At 34.8% G+C, this 21,046-nt stretch overlaps 1 protein-coding gene across 1 annotated transcript in view; it reads left to right on the top strand.

Moving 5' to 3' along the window:
• The window catches only part of PIK3CB (phosphatidylinositol-4,5-bisphosphate 3-kinase catalytic subunit beta), a 45,420-nt gene that overhangs the window by 2,585 nt on the left and 21,789 nt on the right, over positions 1–21,046 (top strand). The window contains exons 3-11 of the mRNA XM_015821349.1: positions 857–1,080; positions 4,028–4,210; positions 5,258–5,419; positions 6,282–6,368; positions 8,969–9,220; positions 10,839–10,935; positions 12,211–12,341; positions 15,169–15,222; positions 17,339–17,527. Coding sequence (XP_015676835.1) covers positions 857–1,080; positions 4,028–4,210; positions 5,258–5,419; positions 6,282–6,368; positions 8,969–9,220; positions 10,839–10,935; positions 12,211–12,341; positions 15,169–15,222; positions 17,339–17,527 — 1,379 coding nt within the window. The remainder of the gene's footprint in view (positions 1–856; positions 1,081–4,027; positions 4,211–5,257; positions 5,420–6,281; positions 6,369–8,968; positions 9,221–10,838; positions 10,936–12,210; positions 12,342–15,168; positions 15,223–17,338; positions 17,528–21,046) is intronic.

Here is a 21,046-nt window from a genome sequence, read left to right on the forward strand (position 1 = left end):
AATTTGTAGATCAGCATGTATGAAATCCATTTCAATTTTGCATATATGCAGCCATAAATCTCTTATCAGATTTTGAAATCATACTATTATTTGTTTGGGTTTTTAAAGATATATCTTATTTATTTATTGCTGAGACCTGCATTAAGCCTAGAAAATTTGGAGAGCAGACATGTTCCAACTTGCTTAATAGTTTGAAAATTCTGAACTGGGTCAGTTTAAACAATATTGTCCAACTTCTTTAGCTCTCCTTTCTTCCATCCTGTTGCACTTTATACATGAACACCCTCTTCTCATTTAGCAACTGCAATTCATTTCCTAAATTGGATGTAAAATGGTCGCCAGCTGAACAGAGAAAGATGCGTGAAGATCTCTGGTTTCTGCTGTCCCATTTCAATAAACTTCTCTTGTACAGCTGTGCCAGCATTACTCTCACTCTGCATGCATTGTAGTCAGGTGCCTGAAATTAGTTATTAATGCATGCATTAGTCAGAAAATTATTTTTTTTAAATTACCATTGTTCTTGCAAACTGTAATTAACCAAGGTAGCTGCTAAATGAGTTGTTATAGACAGAAGTGTAAAATGTACATATTGTATATTAAAAAAAATACCCTACAAATGATTAAATATGCATTAAAATTAACCTTTGAATAGATATAAAGAAAATAATGTAATTTTATAGTTATGAAAAGCTTTATTCTTCAAGCTTCATGGATTGTAAAAGGTCCTTAGTATGTGGTTGCATAAATGTTCATATATTAAATGGTCTTTAATGATTATAATAATCAGTAAGTATGTACAGTAAAATACATCTAGCTTTAATGCTGCTGGTTTTTTTTAACAAAAAAAAAATTCCAGGCCTCCATGAATTTGATGCCCTACAGGACCCAGAAATCAAAGAATTCCGGATTAAGATGCGACAAATTAGTGAAGAGAAAATGCAGTCACTGATGGGATTATCTTCGATGAATTGGTTAAAGCACACATATCCACCAGAATTAGGACCAGCAATCCAGGACAACTTCCAGGATAAACTTTATGGTGGCAATATTGTTGTGGCTGTTCATTATGAGAACTCTCAGGTAGGGTTTTTAATCTAATTTGCAAACTTTTCTATCCTTTAAATAATTTTCACTAAATGTGAACGATTTAATGAGCATACTTTGTATTTCTGAAAGAGTGATCCCTTTATTGTATTATTCTTTAGAGGCAGCTGTTTTTTTAGAACCAATAACAGTTTTAAAATCTAATGTGATACGGCATTGCAGTTGATTGAGAACAAACATGATAATTCTATGAGTGAATTTATGTATTTTACATTTTGTTAAATCCAGAGTCTTTGTGAAGCTGGATGACCTCAATACCTGATAAATTACATGGATGATTTTGGAGCCTATTCCTTTCATCTCCTTTTAAAAAAATAAATAAATACCATTTTCTGGTACCCTCTGAATTAACTGTTAAATTTCACATATTAAGGTTGAACATATTTAAGCATTGCAACTTGAATTATGAAATTACAATATAAATCTATTTTTTTCTGAATTTCTGTGAATCAAGTATGCATTTTAAAAAGTGACTAAAGCAGGTGGCATAGGAGGGTCTAATTTCATTCTCAAAAAATCGATGTACTTATATCTGATTGTTGATCTTCTGTTGAAGATTGCTTCTTTCAATTCCAGACTCACCCATTCATATTAAGATAGCTGCAGTTGATGTCCTTTCCAGTTAAAACAGCAATTTCAAAATGAAAGATAGCATAGATATATGAATTAAATAATTACTAACAATTGTTTTGTTTCTATATGCATAAAAATAAAAACAGGTATACTATAGTGATCTGAAAGTAAAATTGTATTATTTTTAATATAATTAAAATAATTCTTCAGATTAATCAATATGTTGTTTATAAACCTGCTTGAATCCTACACTCAATTCCTATTGTCATTTTCTTTACAAACAAAAATCTGGTGCATAAAGAAACTAAGAGCATATTAACTTTTTCTCTTGCCATGTTTTCTGGCTCAAAATTTTCACTTCAGCTGATATTTGTAGGAATTGTAATTTAAGATGAATTTATCAACTGGAAAAATAGCTTTTTTAGAAAGGTTAATTTCAGTCTCATCTCTCCTAGCAAACAGGTGACTCCTCTGAAATATACACTCTATATGGAAAACATACTGGATGACTTTTTTTTTTTTTGAATATTTGCTATTTCAGTTTGAGTCCTGGGCTGTGGCAGAAACTTCAGAGAACACAACAGTTTTGAGACAAATACACTTTGAAACTAAGAAAACATTGAATTGATTTTGACAGACTTCTTCATTATAGCTATGATACTCCATCATGAGGTTTGGCTGGTTACCAAAAAGCTGATACATAAATAAGTTGCCAGGCAAAAATAATAATAAAACCAAATGAAATGAAAACTGAGCTATGATTTACATTTGTCAATAATTGCTTTTGAATCCTTACATTTTTCTGGAATGAAAGCTCCATATGTCTTTATAAAAGCATTTTGTGAAAGTGGAATAGACACTGCTAGGAGGTTTCTTAAGAGGGAAAACATTTTTCATGCTTTCTTTCAGATCTATGGTGTTGGTATATATCTGGCTAATTTTGAAGTGTCTGAAAGAATCAGCATTTGAACTCTGAAATACCTTTAAGAAAATTTAAAAATTACTTTTCATAGAATGTTTTAAAATATTAAAACATAAAGTTTTTGTTTAATTTATTTTTTCTCTGTAGAATCAATTTTTGTTTACTCTTATTCTTATTTGCCATGTAATAACCCTATATTAATTATTGTATAAGGTTTAAATATAATAATGCTATGGTATGCATAGAGACTAGAATATAATATTTTCACACATTGCTGAGTTTAATAAGTAGTAACTTTTTTTCCCTGTTATAAGGCAGTTTCTTTAAATTTTATTGGCTTATTTTTAAACTTTTGGAGTCATTTGTTATAAAAATGTGATACGTATTCCTTGCTGCAATAGCACATCATCAGTACAAGCACATCATCAGTACAAGCATTTATATATAAATCATTTTGTTTTAATTCTCTGAGTGGTCTTTATTAGTGGATAAATATCTATAAATCAACTTAATATGTTTTAAAAGAAAAGAACTTAGTAATGTTTATAATTGGGAAGATTCTAGAGAAGGTTATAAAAAGGTTGATCTGAAAGCACCATAGAAACAAAGGATACAATGCAGTAATTAACTGAAATTCTCATATTTTTTCCCAGAACAACCTTTATTTCATAATTTTATTTGCTAATTTCCTTAGTAGATTGTGGGAGTGCAGTAGACATATTTTGAATTTAGCGAAGTAGTTAATGACAGTGTTGGTAAAGACATACTTAATTGGATATATAGATGATTTCAATCTATCTATATTCAAAGAGAGAACTCAAAGACATTCTTCATCAAACTAGAATGAATACCAAATGGAATGCTATAAGATTCATTTCTTGGCCCTCTACTCTTCAGTATTTCCCCTAATGATTTTGAAGAACAAAGGGAGAAGAGCTTATAATATAATACAACAATGAGTGAAATAGCTAATATCTTAGAAGATAAAAATAAAATTCAGATTAATCTTGGGTTTGGGAAATGGGCTGAAAATAATAGTAAAATTTAACATGGGCAAATGAAGAATTCTTCACTTAGGAAACAAAAATTAAATACACAGGTACAACAGCAAAGAACTGACTTAGTAAAAAGACATTGAAATAATAATTGAGTTCATAATGTAGTCAGCAGCTTAAAACAGCTTCTATAAATGTAAGTTTAGTTTATTGTTTATTGATTAAAGGACCAAATCAAATAAAAAATACAGCATATTGAAATACAGAAATATTCAGTGAAATAATATCATTACCTTGGCAGTTGACCCCAATCTAATCTAGATGGGAAGTCAGATGGCTTTAGCTATCAGTTTTGCCATTTTTCTTGCTTATAATTTCATAAACAAATTCCTTTTAATGCTTGATAATAATAAATGCTGTTTCTTCTTAATAGGATGTATTTAGTTTTCAAGTGTCTCCTAATATTAACCCTATTAAGTTAAATGAGATGGCAATTCGGAAATGGTTGACTATCCATGGAAAAGAACATGAAGAAGTTGATCCTTATGATTATGTATTACAAGTTAATGGAAGACTGGAATATGTTTTGGGGGATCATCCATTAATTCAATTCCAGGTATCATTCTTGCAAAAACAAACCATATTGATTTAAACTGTGAATAATATTCTTGAATTTTTCTTTTTAATATTAACTTATGTGGTAATACTAGTACACATGGACTTACAGAAAGAATTTTATATAAAGTTTTGTTTTCATATTAATAAGAAATATATAGTATTATACATATCCTAATCAGCATTTTTAAAATTTAAATCAGAAGAGTTGGGAGCAAACTTTGGATGTGTTGCTTAATTGGTAATTAATAAAGATATAATAAATCTTTTTCCAATTTACTCTTATTTTCTAAAGTCCTTTGACCCTAATTATATTTTAATATATGGGAGTGCATATTGTGTTTTTGACTGTAAACTTGTCACTGCATTTCAAAAACTGAGCAAAATAAAAGTATACAGAACTGGAATGAGCTAATATTAATATCAACAATTCATTAAATATATATGCCATTAATATTGTTTAATAATAATAATGATTATCAATATACTGGATGCTATAACAAAAAAAATCTTAAATGGCACTTAGAAAATTAGCACAGAGACAAAATTTCCATCTGTCAATTGAAAAAGGCCACACTGTTTGGATCCACACAATAGCATGCCTATACATTATGACATCCTAGGATCTTGGGAAGAACTTGATATATATAAAGACCAACACAAGCTAAAGAACTGGCAACTGTAGCTTCATATTGTTGTGAACAGATAATAATTTATTAACCTCTCATAAAAAATTATTAAAAAATATTAAATTTATATGCCACCTAGCTCCCAGCAACTCTGGGCAGCTAAATGTGATTTTAATTTATCTAAAATACAATGTTTATAGTTCACATTATAAATTAACATTTTCTTAAGGTTAAGTTAAAGTTAATTAAGTGCAGTTAATTAAATTAAGTCATCTATATTTAATAATTCCGTGCTTCCATTACAACTTTTACAGGAGCCGTAGGGCTCACATTCTGTGCTCTGGGACTCTGCACATTCCTATTTGAAATGCTCTATGTAATTTTGAACTTTCAAATAATCATATGATTTTCTTTTTCAGTATATCCATCGTTGTGTAATAAACAGAGCTCTTCCTCAGCTGACACTTATTGAATGCGGCACAATTAAAACAATGTATGAACAGGAAATGATCGCTATAGAAACAGCAGTAAATCGAAAATCAAACAATCTTCCTCTTCCTCTACCACCCAAAAAATCACGTGTGAGTTTTCATGTATATATGTCAACAGGATGTTACCATGGGAGGGGGGCTATTATTGCTTTAGACTGAAGGGGAAAAATCATTCAGAGAACGCTGGCTGCTATCCAGAGATTTTCAAACTATAATACTAGAGTGCCTTAAAATAAAATATATTTGTGTCCTTCATGAATAAAACTAAATCATAAATAATAAGTGACCACGACTACAAAACTACTTCAGCTGTCATAGTTTTGATGGCTACACCCATGATTTAGTCAAGGCTCAGAAGTTGTTTAGGATTTTGCTCTCTGCTTTGCTTGTACAAGCTCATTTTAGGCTTGTTCAGGTAAGACAAGAGGGAATCTTGACAGCGATCCCAGTTTGCCTGAACAAGCCTGATCATTTTTTTTTAAAAAAAATATTGAAATATTCCCAACCCACAATGTGAGAACTTTTGCAGTAAACAGAATTTATGACTTTAGTTTAATGTTTCTGTTGTAATCTGCTGAAATGTTATTTACAAAATAGAAATGATTCTGAAAAGAATCCTAGGAGGTAGTTTTGCATTTTCTCCTGTTCCTGAATTGGAGGGATGAATTACTGCATTAATGCTCCCTGGGACAAATGATATCTGATTTGGGCTTATTGCCTGTAGATTTTCTGCAGTCACTCAGGGCTTCCAGAGTGGATCTTCCTTTTCTTAACACCTGGAACTTCTGTCCAGTGTTGAACAGGCTACTTCCATTCTATCCAAAACCATTCCTATCAGATGCTCTGCAAATTAAAATTGTACTACTAGTGTACAGATTTTGAAATGTGTATGTATATATGCATTGCTTAAAGAGAACGAAAATCACACAGTGCTGCTTTCTTTCTACCACAGGTGACTCAAAGTGTCTGGGAGATTGGCCAGCCTTTCAAAATTTTGCTAGTAAATGGTAGTAAATTGGATACAGAAGAAACTGCCAAAGTAAGTAACTATTTTCCAGTACAAGAGATACATTGCCTGTTCATCCCAGTACATTTTGTATATTATGATCATACTTGAGTTATTATTTAATTTATGAGCATAACTATCAGATAAAAGTTGATATAACTTATCAGTGTGTTATTTGATTTTAATGTTCCATGTTACTCAGTTTACAAACTATGGACAATTCAAATTCAGTCATACATAAACATTTTTTCTGTGGTGAGTATAAAAAGAAATGAACCATCATTTCCTGTGAAACTAAAAAAATCCTCCTTTTAAAATAATTATTTTAGTGTTAAATGCCATTATATTAATGTTCAGTAGCTTAGAGATGAATTGTTCTGAACAATTTAAATAGAGTGATGCCCAAGTACAACATATAAATGTGTTCTTATACAGTATTTAATTACTACAGAGTCATATAGGGTGTATTTTATTGCATGCTTATTGATTTTTGTAACTCTGCTCAATTTGTATGAGTAGATTTACAAAGCAGTTACTTTTTAATTCACTCTTGTGCTCCTTGGTCTCTCAGTAGCTTTCAGTAGTGTTCACCATGGTATCTTTCTGAGATAGTTCTGCAGGCAAGGAATTGGGGACATCATTCCAGGGTGGTTCTCTTCCTTTCTCCAGGACTGGTTCCAGTAAGTGCTGTTTGGGTAGAGGGATGTTCTCTCGGCCCCACTTTTGTGGAATGCCTTAGGGTTCTACTCTTTCTCCCCCTAATTTCAACATCTACATGAAAGCAGTAGATGATGTGAACCCAGTTAAAGCTTTTGACTCCCAGGCCAGCAAATTAGGCTGTTGAGATTCTGTCTCAGTGTCTCTAGGCTGTCTGGGTTTGGCTAGGGAGGGACCATCTCCAGCTCATCCCATTAAGACCAAGTGGTTGTGACCTTGTAGGTCACTAAGAAGTAGGGATATTTCATTTCTGACCTTGGAGGGGGTTGCTTTTCCCAATTCAAGAGTGGTGTGCAGTCTGTGCATCTTGCTGGAATCACAGCTCCTGCTTCATTAGCACAAATGCCACAGAGAGTTCAAAGATATCTAAGAAGGATGTATTGTCTTCATCACAATCCCAACAGTGGTCATCAACAAATGCAGTCATGCTACCTAAGGTCTATAACAAGCCTGAATCCTAACTAGAAAGGATCCAGATAATCTGTTTCTTCCAGCCCCTTCTGGAGCTGTAAGCTTTTCTCAACAACCCTCCCTAAGTAGAGTTTCCCTCATCTCGTGCAGAGAAGCATTCACCACTGCCTTTACCTAATCCTAAATACTTCCCAGGGCAGTTTAATCAACTAGGAGATAAGGAGATTTAAACCACAGATAGGTGAATTCACAGTACTATTTCATCAGGGCCAACAGACTCAAACGTTTCCCAGATAACTGGACTAGATTGTGCTTCAGGTAACACTAACAGACACTGATTGGATCTTCATTTCTATTCATATGTCAATATTTAATACAGTATGTTAATTCTTCCTGTTCAAGTCTTGTACAGTTGTGCTCACAACTTACAAAGATTTGTCACCACTAAGAGGGTATATACAGGTAATCCTTGATTTACTACCATTTGTTTAGTGACCATTCAAAGTTACAGTGGAACTGAAAAAATGACATAAATATTTTTGACACTTACATTCCTGTGGTTACCTGATCAAAATTCAGTTGTTTGGCGACTGTCAGTATTTATGACAGTTGCAGTGTCCTGGGACCATGTGATCACCTTTTGCGACCTTCTGACAAGCAAAGTCAATGGATAAGTCAAATTTACTTAACATTGTAAATGTAAATGTAAATTTACATTTGTAAATGTACAAATGTAAATGTAAATCCCACGTTACTGACTGAATAACTGTGGCACAAAGGTCATACAATGGGACAAAACTCACTTAACAACTATCTTACTTAGCAATGGAAATTTTGGGATCAGTTGTGGTCAAGGACTGTCTTTATGTCTGATTAAATTCCATTTCATTAGAATCTTATTATAACTATTCTGCTTATGTTAGTGTTTTATCAAAAGTACCACACTTCATAGTTTGTTTATATATTGATAAAGAAAAAAATTATAACTTTAAAAGTATCTCAAATTCTATCAGAACTTTGTAAGTGTAATTCCATTACAATAAGTATGTGTGTGCGCGCTTGTGTGTATGTGTGTGTGAGTGTATCAGCAAGACATGAGAAGCTTTTGAAATTGTATTATTTTATGTATATATCCTGCTTTTATTATTTTTATAAATTACTCAAATGGGCAAACCTACCTAATACTGTTCCTCCTATTTAAGTATAATCTATATCGGTTCATTTCCTGGTTGTGATAATGCCAACAGAGATGGAAAGTTTATTTTAAATCATTCTTGTTCTAAAAAAATGTAAATTAACAATTGCATAAAATAAATTTGTCTCCTTACAGCAGAATTGTTTAAACTTTATTGCATACAGCATACAGTAATATCATTAAGAGCAATTGCACGAAAGCCACTTTTTCATGTTTTTTTCAAGTACATACTGGTATTTTAATAATCCTTGGTATTATTTGTGTAGTTGGTACAATATTTTAAAGTACTTTTCTATCGTGTATCTTGTAGGTTCATATCAGGGCTGGCCTCTTCCATGGCAATGAACTCCTTTGTAAACCTATTGTAAGCTCAGAAATAGCAGGGAGAAATGACCATGTTTGGAATGAACCCTTGGAATTTGACATCAATGTCTGTGACTTGCCGAGAATGGCTAGATTGTGCTTTGTGGTTTATGCTGTTATGGATAAAATGAAAAATAAAAAATCAGCCAAGGCACTGAATCCATCCAAATACCAGACCATGAGGAAAGCTGGGAAAGTGGTAATGAATGCATTTAATTTCTTCTTCACATTCCGGTTCGCAGCAGGGGATGCTACTTCATGTGTATCTGTGTGGCTGTAGATATTGCAGGTTTCTATCCCCCTCTATATATGCAAAGATATTTAAACTCCTGAAAAGCTGTTTCAAATCAGCCATTGTTTCTTGCAACCCGGTCTACCTCACAGGGTGGTTACTGTGAAGATAAAATAAAGGGAGAATCTTCCCATGTGCAGTGATGGAAGCTGTCAAAGGCAGGATATGCATGTTGACCTTGACCTAGGACCATTTATTTGGTCAGCAATGGTTCCAAGTTAGAATGATTCTGAACAAATTATAGTTATGACTGGTCCATGGAGTTCCAAGTCCTCCCAGCACCCTCGCAGTCACATTATCACAATTTGGGTGCTTAGCAACCCCTTCACACAATCAGTTGCCAAGCATCCCACAACCATGTGATCGCAACCTTTTCTTGACATTCTGCAGATTGTCAGTGGGGAAGCCATCAGGGAAGATCGCAGGTTGCTGGTAGCAGCCACTTACCTGCCCGAGGAACTGGGACTTGCAACTTCCTGCCAGCTTCCTCATTGGCTTTGGTTGTGGGTAGTCATCAGGGAGTTCCCTTGCATAACAGCCATAGTATTCAGTTAACAATGGCAAACAGGACTACAGGAATTGCTGCCACTAAGTCATGCAGTCACATTTTACGACCACATTGCTTAGTGATGGAAATTCTGGTTCCAGTTCAAGGACTACCTTGTAACCGAAATAAGAATATGGTGTTTGAAGTTTCAGGTTGTTTCAACACTTCACATTTTGTTTAGAATTCTCTAGAGCTTCCCTAATATTTTCTGTAATAAACATTAATCTTAACATTTTTATGTTTGTTTTATGCACTAAAATGTTTTTATAGTCTGCAAAGACAAAGATATTTCATCCTACAAAGATACATTATTGGGCTGATTAAATTTAAAACAAATGTTAAACTGTTCTAGCATGTTAATGGAGTATAAAATTTAACTGTAATCAACTTGAATATATTTATTAATTATTTGAATCATTCATCTTTAAGTTCACTCCAGCTAATAGTTTTATATATTTTTTTGTAAATGTTTATGTATTTATTTACACTTTGCATCTTTTTCTGTCAGGGAGTTCTCTGTTTATGCTCATTAGCTTTTTAGCCTCATAACCGTTCACAATAGGTAACATTGGGAGAATAGGGCTGGTCAATGAGTGGGAAAGATGGAGGGCAAGAGAAGAAGGGGACGACAGAGAATGAGGTGGCTGGATGGAGTCACTGAAGCAGTAGGCATGAACTTAAATGGACTCCAGAAGATGGTAGAGGACAGGAAGACCTGGAGGAACGTTGTCCATGGGGTCGCGATGGGTCGGACAACAACAATGAGTGGGAAAATAAGTTTGCTATAGTTTGTGCCTGATGTCCTTTCCCAAGATGGTTCAAGCTATATTGCTCTTGAATGTCTTCTGAGATCCTCTCACCATCAGCAACATAATTAGTAGCATTTTTTTCTATTGATTGTACCTTTGGATTTGTTTGTCTCAGTGTCACTGTACCCTTTTGGTTTTAATTTTCAAATTATTTGATTTATCTTTGCAGCATTATCCTGTGGCATGGGTCAATACTATGGTATTTGATTTTAAAGGACAGTTGAAAACTGGAGACCTTCTCTTGCACAGCTGGTCATCATTTCCTGGTGAGACTGAAGTTGCTATATGGGCTTCATAACCTCCCTTGATTTCAGAGTGGCTGATTTGCTGGGACTGCCTACAACAGCTACTCTGGAATGAAAGGCATGCAGTATGGATTACGATTAAGGCAGTATTAGAGAACAGGATGGAGATCTGTAATGTATAGTTATAAAAAAAAGAGTGTTGATAATAAAATACTGACAGGAAAGATAATGAATACCAAATAGAGACCTCTTTTCCTTAAGGTATAATCTTTTCCATCTACTTGGCTACCAGTAGTAGAAACTTTCTCTGTTAAGAGATGGATGTTTTATGGTGGCTATGTTAATACTTAACCTTTGCAAGGGAAGGGGTAGCTGCTGTGTCATTCTCAAGAAAAGATGTATCAGATGTAAAAGTTGTTGCACATGTGTACTACATTTACTGTAGTTCACATTCTGAACTACCTTTTGGAAATTAGATCTAAAGCACTACTCTGCCCTAGTAAACCCCTTAAAGCAGGCATGTCAAACTGCTGGCCTGCGGGCTGGATGTGTCATACCGAAACCGGCAATGTAGAAAAAGTCCCGATACGTTGTACGACGTCACGTGACGTCACGAGTTTGACATGCCTGTCTTAAAGGTTCCGTCCTCATTAAAATAGTTTAGAACTTGTTTCTTTGTCATCGTATTTTGTTTAAGAGTAAGATGAAGAATGGAGAAATATGTATATGTATGGAATAAATATACTACCTATGTTTATTTTAATACAGGCATACAAAACATTTTAAGGCAAATAACATTCCAATTTTGAAATATCCCATTCTGATTGTAACACAAGTGACTCAGCCTCAAAAAAAAACACTCTGTCAAATAGAGGAGTAACTATTTTGACTTTGGACCACTTACAGTAATGTCATACAGAACATTTGAACATTGGAACATTTCCAGTGAAGTCAGAATAAGATATTTTATGGTCAGAATGTTTCATCCTTGAACTGTTCTATTCACCTGTGTTCGGAATATTTACATTTCCATCTAACTTCCAATTACTTTAGAATTTCCATTAGTTTATGTGGAAATTTGTTGGGTCTCTGTTTCTTTGAAGATTGTTCAATGATTTGCTGGCCCTCATAGAAGCAACTCAGTTAAAGTAATCTACCTCTGATTATAAAGTATATTTAGCAGTGGAAACATAGTCATGAAGATCTTGAAATATGTTTCTGTATTTACAGATGTAATGCCCTTAAATTAAACAAAATGTGTAGTTAAACAAAATATGTATTATTCTGGTTATCTAGATGAACTTGAAGAAATGTTGAATCCAATGGGAACGGTACAGACTAACCCATACACTGAAAATGCAACAACTGTGCAAATCAGATTTCAAGAATATTCAAAATGTCCTATTTATTACCCCCCTTTTGATAAGGTAAGGTGTCATTTAATTTTTGCCTATGCTTTCACTTCCACACCAGCGCCCCAAAATACACAAGCCCAACATATCTCTTTGTCCAATTGTATTATTACCAGGGAATTTATCACATAGCTAAAGAACTCACAAAAAAGCTTGGACATCTCACAGAGATGAGCAAATATTCTATCAACTCCCCACTACAATGACTCCAGAAAATCAAAGACCTAATATAGAAGGTAAGATGATGGTTTCATTCGATGTCACAACATTCCTTACATCCATAGATTCAGAACTGAGGGGGGGGGGAATCCTGAGAGCAGTACTATACAACACACCCAAAATAACCAAGTACACTAAGATTAACATACCCAGAACCATAGACCTGATCAACCTCTGCCTCACTACCTATTTTCAGTACAGTTGAAATTATATATCAATAAATCACAGGAACACTCATAAGACCACCACTTTAAGGACTCATAGCAAAGTCTGCAGTACAGCGTCTAGAAATCAAAGCACTCCCATGCATACAACCAAAAGTATGAATCTGATATGTGGAAAGCTTTGTCATAATAAAAAAGAAAAGCTAAAGAAGACATAAAGCAATCTACAACATCTTCAAAGAAATAAAATTCATATGGAAAAAAGATAACAACAATGCAGGGCCCTTTATGGGTGACTTCGTTAGCAGAAGAAATGACGGCAAATTAGAAAAACAACTTTAAGGGAGAAACCACCCACACTTATTTAGTGATCCACTACCAAAGTAACAGCTCAACCTCCCATGAGCGCAAAAGCACTGCAGCAACCCAGAACACCAGAAAAAGGACACAGATCATCTAAACAATATCTTCTAACAAAAAGGGTACCTACACAACTTTATCAAAAAGTACCTGACTATTCAACCCACTACAGCACAACCACCACAAGCTATGAGAAAGATAATGATACCATACATTAAAACCACACAGCATCACGAGAACACAAACCAACTAAATTCCTCTACATCATCTTCGGTAAAACAAAAGACTCAATAGCCCAAAGAAAAGAAAAGATAGGAGTCATCTGCAACATACAGAATAAAATCTGTACCAGCCACTATGCAAGAAAGAAAGAAGAATAGCAGAGTGCACCCATGAACATCAACTAGCAGTCAGAACACATAATGAAAAATCCTTAATTTCACAGCACACCAACAGATTTAATCATAGTTTCAGCTGGGAAACTCAGCATCTTAGACCAAACTAAATCCAAAACCGACGGAATTCCTGGAAGCTTGCCACTCAAATCAGCCATCAACATGCACATAGACCACATTACACCATTCAAGAGACAATAAGAAAAGCTTTAAGAAAAGACCAAAACATCACCTAACCAGCAATCAGTACTCAAATAAACAGAAATTAACACAAGGATTAATACCAGACAATCAAGCAGTAAACAACAGCCTAATCAAAGAAATACCAAGAAGAAAACAACACCCCCATCAACTCTGACAGGGCAAGCCACTGTATGTAAACAGCAAACTCCACTCTCTTCTAGCACTGAAGATCTTATCTAACAAAATGATCTGCAAGAAAACAACCAAGCTCAGAGATAACATGGACTCAATAGTCACTTCAGTTTTAAATCTGTGAGATAGTCTTGAAAACTTAGGTTGAATATAAGTTCTTTCTGTGTATATAGGTGAGCAAAGTTTCTACCAGAAATCTTCAGCTCTTGAATGCTGCAGATATGCTACTGTGTGGCTGCAGAATCTATGTATGTTTCAATATGAGGGAATTCATATAAATCAGCTGTTAACATGTAAAATGTGGTGCAGATCATTTGAATCTTCAGTATCTTTGGACAGAAAGTATATTTTGTTCCTCCCACATGTAAGGGGATATAAACATACATTTTAAATTGTCCATAGAAGTAGCTGAAAAATTAAATAATGCTATAGGTACAACTTGGAAACTTTAAATTGACAAGTTGCATAAATTGTAGTCTAAAGCAGCAGTCCCCAATCTTTCTACCGTTGTAGCCTGGCCGGGAGTGGGGGGCATGGAGAGAGGATGCTTCTGTGTGAGTGGTCGGCATATGCACAGCTCCATTCCTATAAGCACAAATGGAACGTTGCGCACGCTCTGGATTGGATATTAGTATGGAATTTGGGCCAATTTGATGCCTATTTTCATTTTTAATTCTTTCACTCTTTCTATTACCAACTACTGCTAGAAATACTGAATTGAGAGTTTGAAATCATGAGGAATTTCAGATTACAATTATTTTTGTCACAAACCTGGCCCCAGTAGAACCTTGCATTTCACACATCTCAGGTTGAATCTTTGGCATCTCTAGATAGATCTGGGTAAAAATTCCTGGGTATAAGGTAGAGTGTTTTGCAAAGATATTGAGCTAGAAGGGCTAATGGGCAAACCCAGTATAAGCTTCCTTCTCCTTTAATTAAAAATGACTGCATGATTCCAGCTAGCATAAATCTGAAATGTTCACAAATGTGCAATTTCAAGGTCTGAATTCTTCTTTTAGTATTTAAGTTTTGTTACACAGCTGTGTTTATTGTTGGTACAGTGAATTTTCTTACAATGAAACAATGGAACCTGATTCATGTTAAGATAGGATAGTATAAAATGTAGATTTAGTATCTGAACAAGGACAGAAAGAGCAATGTAAATAACATTCATTTCCTTGCATGCACATGCCATTTATCAGGCTGCACAGAAACCAATTCTTTACTCTTTAATTCTAATATTGTTTGGCCTAGTTCAGTTGTGTATGTGCGGGCAGTAAAATTTAAATTTAAACTTAACTTTCTTAACATGAGTTACATTTTCTGCAGATACTTGAAAAAGCAGCTGAGATTGCAAGGAACAGTGATTGCTCTGGCATGGCAGTAAGTATCAAAGATGAAATAATTGCCATTCCCCATTTAAAACAGAATGTATTTATTTTATGTATTTTCTTTACCATGTGCTAAATACTAGTATTCAGAAATAATTTAGTTAAATCATGATATTCTTTCAAAATTATGTTTCTAGTAAAATACATAAAAACACAGCTCATTAGCAGCCCACTAAATATTGTGAAGTGTACCAGAAATTGTGAATATATCTGAAAATGAGAGTAAATTAATTCTTATAAGTATGAATAGTTTTATCGTGATTTTCTATATTTAGAATTATTAAACCTTTTAATAGTGTAAGATAATCAACATTTATTGTCTCAGTAGAATGTTTTGACTTAAATATTTATTCTATACTTACTGTTCTGAAAGCACTATGTTTTGATTGTTGCAGCTTTTTGGATTAATAACATTATTAGTAGACAATAGTCTATATGTGTTTTATAAGGAGTAGTCAGAAAAGAAATGATTTTAAATCAATCAAATTTGAACAAAGTACTGCACTCTAATTTCCTGATATATGAATGAGTTATTGTGTTTTGCAGGCACATTTACATTCCTTGCTCCTTTCTTCCCCTCTTATTTTTATTACCCTTAAATTTTTATTTAGCTTTTTATTATCCATAGCTTTCTAAGTCAGTTGAGCCATTGGAATTGGAATTGGCTGAGATTTGGATATCATGTTTTGAAGTTGGTTTATTTAAATAAACATAGCTTGAATACAAGATAACATGGCAAATTGTGGGTAAATAAGAGCCTAAGTCAGTGATGGCCAACCTTTTAGAGACCGAATGCTCCAAACCCGATCTGCCCCACCTCACCCGCCCCACTCCAGACCCCCTCCCTGCCCCACTTGCCCGCAGGGCCACCCAACTCCTCCACGGCCCGCCGCAGCAGATCGCCCAGGCAGCCCAGCAGCACCGTCGTGGCCACACCCTCTGCCTGCGCCCCGCAGCATCATCTGCATGTGATGGGGGCAATCTTGTCCCCGCTGCCCGGCTGCCAAGTCCTTCGCTGTGCTGCTTCGTGCGGGCTGCGCCTGGGGGCGACTCTCCTCCGGGGGGCTGCTGATGAGGGGCTGGGGCGATGGCGCGTGTGCCCACAGAGAGGGCTCTGGGTGCCCCCCTCTGGCATGCGTGCCATAGGTTCGCCACCACTGGCCTAAGTGAATGCTTCTACATTCCTTTTTACCACATTGGATAGGCACAACAGCTCAAGAGAAGACTTAGTGTACTAATCACAACTTACTACAGGTTCACAGCAGTAAGAATAAATTTAGCACAGCATTGGAAAGGAGATAAATTACCAAAGATATCAGACTGGAAATTTAAACTTGGAGAATATGCAGTAATGGCAAAATGCAGCAAAGCAAGTATAAATATCAATAAATAGCAGTGCTGGATGGGGAATTATGGGAGTTGAAGTCCACACAACTTAAAGTTGAGAAATACTGATCTAGACTACAGTTTTTAAAGGGAAAAAAAACTAAAGCATTAAAATCAAAGATAAACACACACAAAAATCAGATGTCTATAAATATTGTACATTAGTCTACATATGATAAAAGGCAAGTTAGAAACTAATGTTTATGTTTATTTTACTCTTTATTGGGTTTATTTATATTGTATGTTTGAATATTGTACTGTGGGAAAAATGATCTCTAAAATGTTTCTATTTTTAAAACAGTGCTCAAATGTAAATATCAAAAGTTCTGTTGGATGTTGACTTCATATGGTATTCTTCACTCTCCTTTAATCTGTACATTTACCTTTAATATAATGTTTTGCTTTTATCTATTTTTTGAATTTTAAATTCAAATTCACTTCAGCAGAAATATTACCCAAATGAAATAGTAAAATAGCAATACTGCCCCTTAGTGGTCTTCCTTGAGAGGTGCATATTTCATGAACTACAATTTTGGTGTTTGTGATGTATATGAAACTTGTAAAATGAATGTGATTTGATAAACAATTACACTAAAACAAGAATGTGTATATTATGACCTCATGGCATTTGCAGCAGTACAAGAACAGAAATGCTTGTTTTGATACATACATAAAATTTACAGAATATATGCTTGAACATTTATCAACATGCAACCTTCTAGGGTCGTGGTGGCAAAAAGTTCTTCATTGAGCTAAAGGAGATCATGGAAAGGGATCCCTTATCCCAGCTGTGTGAAAATGAAATCGATCTCATTTGGACATTACGATTTGACTGTCGTGAAAATTTTCCACAATCCCTGCCAAAACTGTTGCTATCTGTGAAATGGAACAAGCTTGAAGATGTTGCTCAGGTAAGATATATAGTAAGCTATGTGGAGCAATAGTAATACCAGGGACAAAGTGAGTGATTTTACTTAGGAATGCAGATTGTAATTTAAACGAGATACTGTTAATTGAAAAAATGTAGACATGCCAATGATTTTTTTACAAAGCTGACATGCTACAAAGTAAAGGCCTAACTCTAGCATCTTACTTATTTGCAGCCAGGCCTTGAGCCCTGCAAAAGTCTTCTGGTAAGGAATAGGGTACCCTGGGAAACTTATTCATCTTGTGGTAGATAGGGTTTTGTGATTTGCTGTTGCCACCCTGGCAGCCAGTCAGTGAATAGACAAGTCATAATTAACGTAATTAATTAACACCAGAGGTCCTCTTTGAGGGAGATGAGTGGTTTAGAAACATGAAATATAAGTAAAATAAATAATTGCTGTTTACTCTATGCTATCAAAATTCAAAAAGACACAATTGTTTATCCCTAAGAATGCCATCTTGATTCTGTATTTTACTTACTAGTGTTTTTATATGAGCCTATTGTTTGAGATAATGTCCAACTAAATCTATATCTTGTTTTGGTAAAATTGTTAGTTTTTTGAAAGATTACTCATACTTCTTTTTTTAAGCAAGAGTGTATTTTATAAGCAGCAGCAATCAGGCATTCTTATAGAAAGGTGTTATTACAAGAACACGTAGTGTACAAATCATTAGCCCTATTTCTGAATTCCAATGGGATCAACATATTTTCAATAGTAAACAAGGTGACAAACAAGCAATCTCAATTACTTTCTGTAAATTACTGTAAATTACTTTCTGTATAATTACCATCGCTAAATAATGCATTTATACTTTGGCTGATACAGTGACAGTTCTTATAATCTTAGCTTTACAGGAAAAGGTTCTAATTTAATTTTTATCAATTCGATTAAAAATGAAATTGTTATTGTAAGCTGTTTTATCAGTATTTTTTCATTTGTAAATTCTGTCCATTTTCTCAATTTTTGCATTCTTTTAAAATCAGGTATTTGGGGGGTGAGAGTGGGGAAGGTACATCATTGTTGCTACATAAACAATAATTTACAACATCTAGTTGTATAAGATAATGCCATAGAGAACACTAGTTGTCTGTTAATATTTTATACAAGCAAAATTGTATATGGCATCAACTTTATTACATGCAAAAATGTTTTAAATTTGTTAAAATGTGGGTAGAAGGTACAAAAAAAGCTAAAACTGGCATAGTTCATTAATTTATGAAATAAGGAGAAAGATTCCTAGATGCTGCAATTTTCCCATTATAATGAAATGTTACATTTTTTAATGTGTGTACTTTTGCTCTGAATCAATATCATTGACTGTTCTGCAGAAGTATTGTTTTTTTGGGTTTTAGTTTAAGAAAGGAAAGGAAAGCTTTGAGCCCAGATGTGATAAGTCCCCTTGTTGGCCTCTGACCAACACTCTTAGATCAGCCAGTACCCACCTGGGATGTTGATCTAGCTGGTCAGCATTTCCCTCCTTATTCAAGCCCAGAGAAAGAATGTAAACAAGAATTGGCTGTATTTTTGGAATCTTCTTGGCTCCTTCTCAGGTCATTGAGCTCTTGTTTCCTCTAAGGGTCATATCACTTAACTTTTTCTAGTTCAATAACCTCTGCCTCTAATTTTAAGTTTTTTTAAGCAGTCATAATCCTAGTGGCAACAGAACAATATTCCATATGTTGCACACATTTTTGAATGCTTGGATTCTGTTATCTGATATTGTAGAGATGAAGCCAAATATACACAATATTAAATTGCATGTTTTCTGCAACGAAGGGCTCAAGTTAGAGCTCTTCAGTGCTCTGCACGTTGAGTTCAAGTGTGAATTCAGGGCTACATCACTGCTCAAAGGATGGTGTCATTTGCACTTTTAAGATGGGGCAGCTAATTTTAATGTTAGCTTTTAATCTGTTTTTTTTATTCATATTTCCATATTTTAGCAATTATCAACTGCCTTAGCATTCAGTTGAATGGATAGGTAGGGAACCAAATAAGATACAATAGATCATAGGTTAATAATATAGAACTGTTAATTTTACAAAAATAACCAGTCCTTCTTAAATTAATTGCCAAATAGCATTTGCATATGTTTCTAGAATCTGCAAATAAACAGAACTGAGCTAATTTGTGTCCAGAGATTAAGGAGATTATATAACTATAACTGACACAAATCTTTTTAGCTTATTCTTTTAAGTATCCTGAATGTCTTCTTTAATGTCTCATTTGGATTTGATTTATATCAACAACCACTACCCCTTTGTTACTCCGCAGATCTCCCTGATTCTTCTACCCTCTGCCACAGGAGGTCTTTGTTCTGCCACAGATAGAGAAATAATGAAAAGCCTTCAAATCTCCCCTTTTACAGCATTAGAAGGAAAAGAAACAAGTGAAATTATTGACATTTTCACCAACTGGCTAGAAATAGGAATATTAAAGAGTCATATAGTTTGAACTATATTGCAAGCAGAGAAATGGAATCTTACAGTGAGGGGAAAAAAATATTTGACTCCCTGCTGATTTTGTACATTTGCCCACTGACAAAGAAATGATCAGTCTATAATTTTAATGGTAGGTTTATTTTAACAGTGAGAGACAAAATAACAAAAAAGAATCCAGAAAAATGCATTTCAAAAAAGTTATAAATTGATTTGTATTTTAATGAGTGAAACATGACTTAGTACTTGATGGCAAAACCCTTGTTGGCAATCATGGAAGTCAGACGTTTCTTGTAGTTGGCCACCAGGTTTGCACACATCTCAGGAGGGATTTTGTCCCACTCCTCTTTGCAGATCCTCTCCAAGTCATTAAGGTTTCGAGGCTGATGTTTGACAGCTTGAACCTTCAGCTCCCTCCACAGATTTTGTATGGGATTAAGGTCTGGAGACTGGCTAGGCCACTCCTTTGTTGCCTTGGCCGTGTGTTTTGGGTCATTGCCATGCTGGAATACCCATCCACAAACCATTTTCAATGCCCTGGCTGAGAGAAGGAGGTTTTCACCCAAGATTTGACGGTACATGGCCCCATCCATCGTCCCTTTGATGCAGTGAAGTTGTCCTGTCCCCTTAGCAGAAAAGCAGCCCCAAAGCATAATGTTTCCACATCCATGTTTGATAGTGGGGTTGGTGTTCTTGAGATCATAGGCAGCATTCCTCCTCCTCCAAACACAGCGAGTTGAGTTGATGTCAAAGAGCTCAATTTTGGTCTCAGCTGACCACAACACTTTCACCCGGTTCTCCTCTGAATCATTCAGATGTTCATTAGCAAACTTCAGACAGGTCTGTACATGTGCTTTCTTGAGCAGGGTGACCTTGCGGGCACTGCAGGATTTCAGTCCTTCACAGAGTAGTGTGTTACAAATTGTTTTCTTGGTGACTATGGTCTCAACTGCCTTGAGATCATTGACAAGATCCTCCCGTGTAGTTCTGGGCTGATTCCTCACCGTTCTCATGATCATTGAAACTCCTCAAGGTGAGATCTTACATGGAGCCCCAGACCGAGGGA

This window comes from Protobothrops mucrosquamatus, unplaced genomic scaffold (assembly GCF_001527695.2).
Source record: "Protobothrops mucrosquamatus isolate PMUCROS unplaced genomic scaffold, P.Mucros_1.0 scaffold_163, whole genome shotgun sequence".
NCBI lineage: Eukaryota > Metazoa > Chordata > Lepidosauria > Squamata > Viperidae > Protobothrops > Protobothrops mucrosquamatus.